At 33.8% G+C, this 8,041-nt stretch overlaps 1 protein-coding gene across 33 annotated transcripts; it reads right to left on the bottom strand.

Annotated features, from left to right (window-relative positions):
* Positions 1 to 642: 642 nt before the first annotated feature.
* On the bottom strand, positions 643 to 7,085 carry LOC107854382. 33 transcript variants are annotated; one of them, XR_001670005.2, is made up of 7 exons: positions 6,945 to 7,019; positions 6,696 to 6,848; positions 6,103 to 6,176; positions 3,900 to 3,964; positions 3,711 to 3,820; positions 1,569 to 2,269; positions 643 to 932 (listed from the first exon to the last, which is right to left on the bottom strand). XR_001670005.2 is itself a non-coding variant. In XM_047411919.1 (6 exons), exons 3-6 carry the CDS (start codon positions 6,103 to 6,105, stop codon positions 777 to 779), a joined length of 360 nt encoding a protein of 119 aa, XP_047267875.1. In that variant the 5' UTR covers positions 6,106 to 6,176; positions 6,543 to 6,848; positions 6,945 to 7,010; the 3' UTR covers positions 643 to 776. The 33 variants fall into 33 exon arrangements, 3 of the variants coding, with proteins under 3 accessions (XP_047267875.1, XP_016554876.1, XP_047267876.1); XR_007055054.1 differs by adding an exon at positions 5,921 to 6,028 and having other exon boundaries at positions 1,569 to 3,820; positions 6,543 to 6,848; positions 6,945 to 7,010; XR_007055055.1 differs by lacking the exon at positions 1,569 to 2,269 and adding an exon at positions 5,921 to 6,028 and having other exon boundaries at positions 6,543 to 6,848; positions 6,945 to 7,010.
* Positions 7,086 to 8,041: the final 956 nt, after the last annotated feature.

Raw genomic sequence — 8,041 nt, 5'->3', positions numbered from 1 at the left:
GAATTTAATTTCTTCCCATAGCTGATAATGGACCAAAGTAGTAAGTGTTGGCATATAATGATGTTGTATGGATAGGATCTAGCTTGCTGAAGTAGAGTAGGTTATGTGCAGCTGATGTTGGTGATTGATGTCCAACACAATTTTGCCATGGTTGAATTTTTTAAATAACGTACTTGGTAATAAAATATTTTATTAATTCAAAAAAGACATAAAAATAAATATTAATAACATAAATTATATATCAACCATATCTGTCTAGAGTTCAGATTTATTTGGGATTCTGCAGCTAAAAAATTGAACAATCTTTCACTCTGTTGACCGTTCCCTCAAAATCATCTGCGCCTCATAGTCTTCTTTGGGTCTCCCAAACCAAACAAATAACAATAATCATGGTAAAACTGGTGTTTTTATTTAAGTACATCTATCTAGAGTTGAGATATATTTGGGATTCTAAAGCAAAAAAATTGAATATCCTTCACTCTGCTTGACCACTTGCATATGTTATTGCCTCAAAATCATCCGAGCTGGTCTTTGGGTCTCCCAAACCCAAAACTAAGAACCACCATGGTAAAACAAGGGTTTTTCTTACTCTACTAGATGGTTATTGCCCGTGCTCGCACGGGCCAACATTTCACATTTTCATGCAATCTTCAATTGTTGGATACGTTTCAATAGTCATTTAGTAATGACATATAAGCAGTGTCTAACAAAAAGAATGAAAAATAGAATTTGGAGAAACATAACACTGATTGGATTGAAACACAAACTATCAGTGATTAGTCATCAAGAAATTCCAATAAATCATTAAAATAAAATTTAAAAAACAATGCTTGAAGGCAATCCCCAGAATGGATCCTACAAAATGCACAATATCCATAATCCACTGATTTAATGCTGCAACACAAGCTGAATGAACTGAGTGTCTCATCTCTCTGCATAACAGTACAACAAGGTTAAAGATGTGAGTCTGAAATTTCCAACAACTAATCATGGCAAGAGGAAAGAAATCAGGTGAAATTCTCTAACACATCAGCCCTGCCAAAATATTACAATGTTAATAACGAGAAGTTTTAAGAATGAAAATTATCAAAAGAAAAAGTGAACAGAAAGGGGGAGAAAAAGAAAGATGAACTAAAGAAGCAACCAAGTATTTGTGGGTCGGGTACAAGCTTTGAAACAAATCCCATATTTTCAGGAATTCATGAACATACAAACCAATACACACACATATAGAGAGAGTTCAGTTCCTGGAGAATAAGCGGTCTGCTGTGTTTCTTTCTTATAATCTCATGAAATGGTTTTCACTTCTGATCTCAAAACATAGAGTTAAGCATTCTTCACATAACACACACACGTTGCCTTTTTCTTGTAAAAATGGAAAATACGTCATTCATTGAAGTTTGAAAAAACCTTGGTAAAATTAGTTAAGAATTCTCGTTGTTCATGGTAGAGCATATGCGTGAGGATGAGGATGTATACATGTGTAAATGCCTGAAAAGTAAACACCAAACAACATAGAGGAGACCAAATAGAAAATTTGGAACAGACTTGGTAAGAAATTTTCCAACCTAATAGTGCAGGGTGATATAGCCATAGCATCATGACTCCATTTCTGACATAAACTTCTCATATTTTGCATCTGCACCATAAGCAGGCTTCTCCGCAGATGATGGAGGTGTGTGAGCTAGCGCATTTGGAGCCCAGGGAAGATTACTCATACCCTGTGAATGGTTCCCATTGGACTGGGATGCAGATCGGGAAGGAGGTGGTAATGTGTAACCATAATAAGATGGATAATTGTATTAAGATGTCTGGTATGTAGGTTGAGCATTAGGTGTGACAAAACTTCCATACACGTAAGTAGGAACCGAAGGAGCTGGTGCACTATTCTAAGATTGCACTCAAGGAGGATAGATTTGTTGTGCCTTGCCAGACGATGTATAAGTTTGTTCACTGGAAGAAACAGTCTGAGCATGGGGAACCAGATGATGCTGCTGGAATAGGAGAAGGATACTGCATTCCATATGGAGGGATGGGTTGACCTGGGACAGAAGGATACATGGTTGAGCCAGGAGGAGGAGGTGGGTACTGGTCATATGGTGGAGGCACAGGTGGTCCCCATGGAGCTAGAGCACCAGGTGAAGCATTCACAATAGGACCACCCGCTACGTATGGTTGGAATGGATATGCGCCCATGCCCTGATTAGGAACCCGGTATGAAGGTATTACTGGTGCAGGTCCTGGAGGAACAAAGGCTGAGGCAGCTTACCTGCAACTCTCACAGCAATTGATCTTCCTATAAGACGGTGGCCATTTATGCTAGTTATCGCACTATTAGCTTGTTCAACATCAGCAAACTTAACAAATCCGTAACCTTTACTCATACCACTTAGACGATCCTTTACAACTTTAGCCATCACAATGGTACCAAATGGAGAAAATAAATTGATCAAACTACCATCTTCAAGAGTAGGTGGCAAGTAACCGATTGAAAGGGGTGTTCTTGAAGTGGCATACTCAAAGGTAGCAAAGTAACAATAAAAATAACATATTCCACAACTGGGAGTTGAGGAGAGTAAATATATGCAAACCATTTTTCGTAAATTATGTGAGATAAGAGTGGTCTTCGACAAACCCTCAGTTCAAAAGAAGTGAAATCGCAATATTGAAATAAAATAACAATAGCAGAAAGCAAGATGCAAATACAAAAGAAACAACAAAGAAATTTGTGATTGTAAACTTCAAAGTTTTTCTCCACCTACTTCTTGAATTGTCCACAGTTGAATTGTTTACAATAAAATGATTAAGATGAAGTCATGAGCTAGACTAATAGCATATTTGATGCAATTCTACAAATGAGGTATGAGGAGGGTGGGATATATGCAGAGTTTATTCTGACCTTTGTAGGATAAAGAGACTGTTCGTAATAGGTTTTTGTGTAATAGTTCGAATCTCATTATAACAACAATAAAAATATATACAATATGATCCCACAAATGAGGTATGGATAGGAACTTTGTAACTCATAAAAACAAAACCCCACCAAGGAAAAAAACTAAACTTTACCTGAATCTGAACAAAACTAAAGCTAAAGCAGTAATTAACCAAATCTTCCCATTTATTTTTTTTCATGAAATCCAATTAACAGAAACATCGATAAAATCCAAAAAGGTAAACATCATAAATTTCAAGAAAATTCTATACCCAACTGGAAAATGAATATTAATAATGCAAAAATGAGAAACAGAAAAGAAAAGAGCTTTTCATTATAAGGTTAAAAAGAAAGAGCTAAATGAACAATTATCTGCTATTTTCAGTGGAATGCTAGATGATAATACCCCAGCACCCAACCCTTGTCTCAAACAAAGAAAACTAAGGTTTTCAATTGCACCGTGCAAATGGAAGTCTCTTGTGTAGTTGGATCTAATAATCACCCTTCCTAGACAAACAAATTACCACTAAAACTTAAGCCAGTATATCACCATCTAAAGTATTTTCTCATGGTTTCTCAATAAATCAGATCTAAGAGCCCATTCAACTATTTTCATCCTGGAAAGATGAAGTTGTCCAGTTAATTATTTCCGGGCATACAAAGTTAGCACATGAGCCTAATGCCATGATCTTTCAGCACACTTGCGTTCATGTTAACGCAACAAGTGTTATCATTTGTAGGTTTTAACAAAAAGAATTGAAGATATTTAATGACTAACCTCAATAATAGCAATTACACAATGTCCACTTGTTGGACTATAAGCTATACGAACAACAGGCGAACTAATATCAATCGAAGCAATCTTATTTTCCGTGTACGTATCGAATTCTGCCCAATTAAAATGCAATCAACATCATCATACAGTTTCTTAACAAAAAACAAGAAGTATATGTGATTCAATTTATACCGATTATATGGATTCCTACGGCGACGGCAAGAAGCGTCTGAGTGGGATGAAATATGAAAAGAAATCTACATAAAATCAAAAGAAAAAAATAAAGAATAAAACTCACTCCAACAACAAAAACATTAATAGATCTTAATAACAATATCGATCAATTAGGATAAGATGTAGATGAGACTGAAAAGATGGTTGAAGAAATGGCCTCACAATACAAAAGTAACAATGTACATCCATCTTATAATCATGCTTTTTGATGTTATAACAATATCGTTAACATAGAAAATAACTCCTTAACTTCTACTGTGGTGAAATGACTCGTAGAAAGAGGCAGAAAACGAAAGATAGAGGAGTTGTCATGAGTAAAGATCAAAGGCTTCTCCAAATGACTAAACAAAAAATTAGGAATAGGGAGGTTGCAGCTAGAACACATGAGATGAGATTGGTAAGCTAGCAAGATGTTTCTTTTATTAATTTTATGACTTTCTACTACCCCAAGAATTCTATCACTTGATCCTTCATTTTGTTTGTTTTTGTCTTATGTCGACATTTATATATGTTTATAAGGCCCATGAAGCATATTTGAAGTCTCAACGTTTGGAGCTTCTCATGGAGAATGATTACTTGAAAAAAAACTGTTAAGGTAAAATTTATTAGTTATTCATTTCGTCACCATATTGTTATTCCAAATTGTATTCATTTCTTAAAGAACTTAAACATCAATTTTTTTCTTTGTTAATCAATTTTGGAAAGACCATAACAGAGTGAATGTGCCGCCTCCTAAACTATTGAGGAGGACCATCTCAAGAGAAAAAAGTAACCGAATGTTCGTATCCTACGAATTTAGTTGAGATGTGCTAAAGATGGGCCAGAAACATTCGTAAGGTTCACAGTAACTGCAAAGCATGTTGTCATGATAGTGCCGACAGAAGCAACTTACTCCATTCCTATGAAAAGAAACTATTTTTCTTAATATCTTTCTTAATTCTTTTAGATTTAGTAATGCTGGAGTTACTGTGATATCCTAGTTTTTGTTTATTTACTTGTGTAGGCTCTTTTCATATCTGTGAATTAGAAAGGTCCGAGAATTAGTTGTCGACTCTGTTATGGTAGGAAACTAAACTTCTTCTCATACGTGCACACATAATTTATTTATTATTTTTGCATAAACGCGGACAGCTAAGCTCGTTGACATAGGAAGTAATGATGTATAAACATATATAACTATAATAATATTTGCACATAAAAAGATACAACAATATGTAGCAAAGATAAACAAAAAGAGTTAAAAAAAAAGCTGATAACTGTAAAGGGCAGACTGAAATAGTCATCGTTGAGTGAAATGTCACACTAATTTTTTGGTAGGCTATACTGATGATCCTCATTCTCAAGATCAGCTATCAGAATATAGTGGATGAGGCATTCAATATACCAACTCTCGTTTGCAGATGTCTATGACACCAAGATGCCCCAATAGTTTAAGATCAGAAAGATTGTCTTTACTTGATAATAGTGCAAGTTTATTGAGAGAAAAGTAACAGAAATATCGGTTAGTTTCAAGTAAAGTGGAAGAAGGTGTTTACTCTAAAACCACTACCAAGGACTTATCTTGATGGACAATGCCAGCAAAACGACAACTAATGGCAAACAGTTTAACTAAGAGCAGCCAGAAAGTCTGATGGCTGATTGAGTTAGAGTAGCCCAAGCAGAGAAGCCTGATCAGCAGATCAGTACTCAGATTATACACAAGCCCCATTATAATTAGTATCAAAACAATAACATGATTGTTTCACTTCAGATAAAAGATTTGTGGAAACATTCATCTTTGGATGAAAAAGTTAAAATTGATAGCACAAAAGGTTAACATTATTGGAAATTTAGTCCAACATAGGTGGATTAGTCGAGGCATGTGCAAGCTAACCGGGATACCACAGTTATTAAAATATGGATTTGCATAGACTAGGGTAAATCATTATTCAATTAATATGTACCAATCGTCAAAGAAATCAGTCTTCAGGAAATCTAACCTACTGTACAATTAATGGCTCCTCTGCACAACTTAATGGCTCTGTGAAAATAGTAAGAAAGCCATTTTTGATACCATAAACTATGTCTGTAAACGGCCTATCACCCACCTATGAAGGACATAAAATGGACAATCAACTTAGGATGGAGAAGCTTACGAAAAATTGAAAGAACCAAAATGTACCATGATAAGTTTTGATGATTCACAACCGAATTGATTTACAATTTCTTCATCTGTATCAGCTGGCTTTTTCGACCCTAAAATATACAGATAAAGAAAGTAGCAATTATAAATAGCACCAACTCCTACATATGCAAAATTTAACAAGAACTATTATACAGTGCATTTAACAATTTCTCTACCAAACTGAAGTGTGCTGTTAATAACTTAAGATTTATCTTTACTTTAATGCAGTGTAACATGATTCTTACTGAAATATAACATGATAATTCGTCAATGTTATTTCATCCTTCAATAATATAAAGGTTAGTTTTAAAGCACTGAATAGAGAAGGCCAGGGCAAAATTAATTGAACTCCGTTTATGAATAATATAGACTTCAAATCAGCTTCTTGATGACTTATATTTCTTAAATTTGAAAAATAAACATGAGAAATAAGCTACCACTGAGATGGTGTTAGGTAGAGTATTTGGTGGTTGATGCTCTATAGTTGATTATTCTGCTTTAAGTACAACCGCAATACTTGCATTGGTTATTTATCCATGTGATGCAGTGAAGCTGAGGGATGGCCTTGGCTCAGCGGTAAGCTTGCTTACCGTGGTGTGCCAGGGTCGGGGGTTCGAAACGCCCCTCCAGCGAAGCTGGGGTGAGGGCGCGTAGGTCAGGCCCGGAGTGGTCCCCCTCCCCAACACCTACGGAGTAGGTATGAACCGGGTCGTCCCCTTTATGCAGTGAAGCTGCTTCATTACCTTCACACAAACCTTCACTCAGTATCACTAAATAAAATTGGGCAATTTGAAGAGAACTGAAACAGAATTAAGCAAAAATTTAATACAATCGCTGACCTTAAATTGTTCGGAGAAGGCAAAAGCTCTCAATGAAAACTTCAACGGCCGAGGGGGAAACAGAGGTTTCCAGAATTATCTTGAGGACAGCAGATATTTATTGATATTTAACATTTGCCCATGTATTTGAGATTAATAACGAATTTGCCATTGGTCATTCCAAAACTCTCCGTGCTAGTGCTGAGAAGCATGCCTGTGTCAGCACAGGTCCAATATTAAAATATTTATTTATTTTTAAAATTTTAATATATTTAAATAAAAAAAATTAATAAAAGGGTTGCATGTGTTTTCTAGGATTTATCGAAATCTAACATGAGTTTAATATATATTATTTTAATATGTATTTAGATAATTTAAATTGTTAATTATTAGAATTTATAATATTTTTTAAGTATTTTTCAAATTAATATACTTACTTTTCTTGTCCAAATTTTCATGGCATTAATAGTAAATTATATTTTAAAAATAATTTAAGTTTTAATTATTGTGATTTATAACATTTTTCTTCTATTCCAATTTCAGTGACACTAATATAATTTCAAGAGCCGATCAAATATTTTATATCTTTTAATTTTTTTTAAGTTGCTGATTATTGTGATTTCTAATATTTTTCATGTAATTTTTTTGAAATATCTAACATATTAATTTATTTTTAGATATTTTAAGTTGTTAATAATTGTAATTTATAATACTTTTTATATAATTTTTGAATAATATATGATACTCTCCTTATCCAGAGTTTTTTGTCAATGATAGCTAATTATATTTTTTAAATAATTTAAATTTTTTATCATTGTGATTTATAATATTTTTTCTATCTCAACTTATGTGACACAATGCTTAAATGACCATAATAATTAATTAGGGATGATATAGTAAAATCACGACTGAAGAAGCTGAAGTAGAAATCAGTCAATTTTTAAAAATTTTTTGTTAATTATTGTTATTTACAGTACTTTTTATTTCATTTTCAAATAATATATGTTGTTTTATATCTTCTTTTGTCCCGTCCCAATTTATGTGGCACTAAACTAATATGTTATAGTCAATCAAATATTTTATGTTGACATATCATTTTGTTATTCTTATTTTTATAA

The sequence above is a fragment of the Capsicum annuum genome, chromosome 4 (genome assembly GCF_002878395.1).
Source record: "Capsicum annuum cultivar UCD-10X-F1 chromosome 4, UCD10Xv1.1, whole genome shotgun sequence".
NCBI classification, from domain to species: domain Eukaryota; kingdom Viridiplantae; phylum Streptophyta; class Magnoliopsida; order Solanales; family Solanaceae; genus Capsicum; species Capsicum annuum.
Note: the sequence above shows the minus strand (reverse complement) of the source record. Positions and strands in the feature narration are given on the sequence as shown.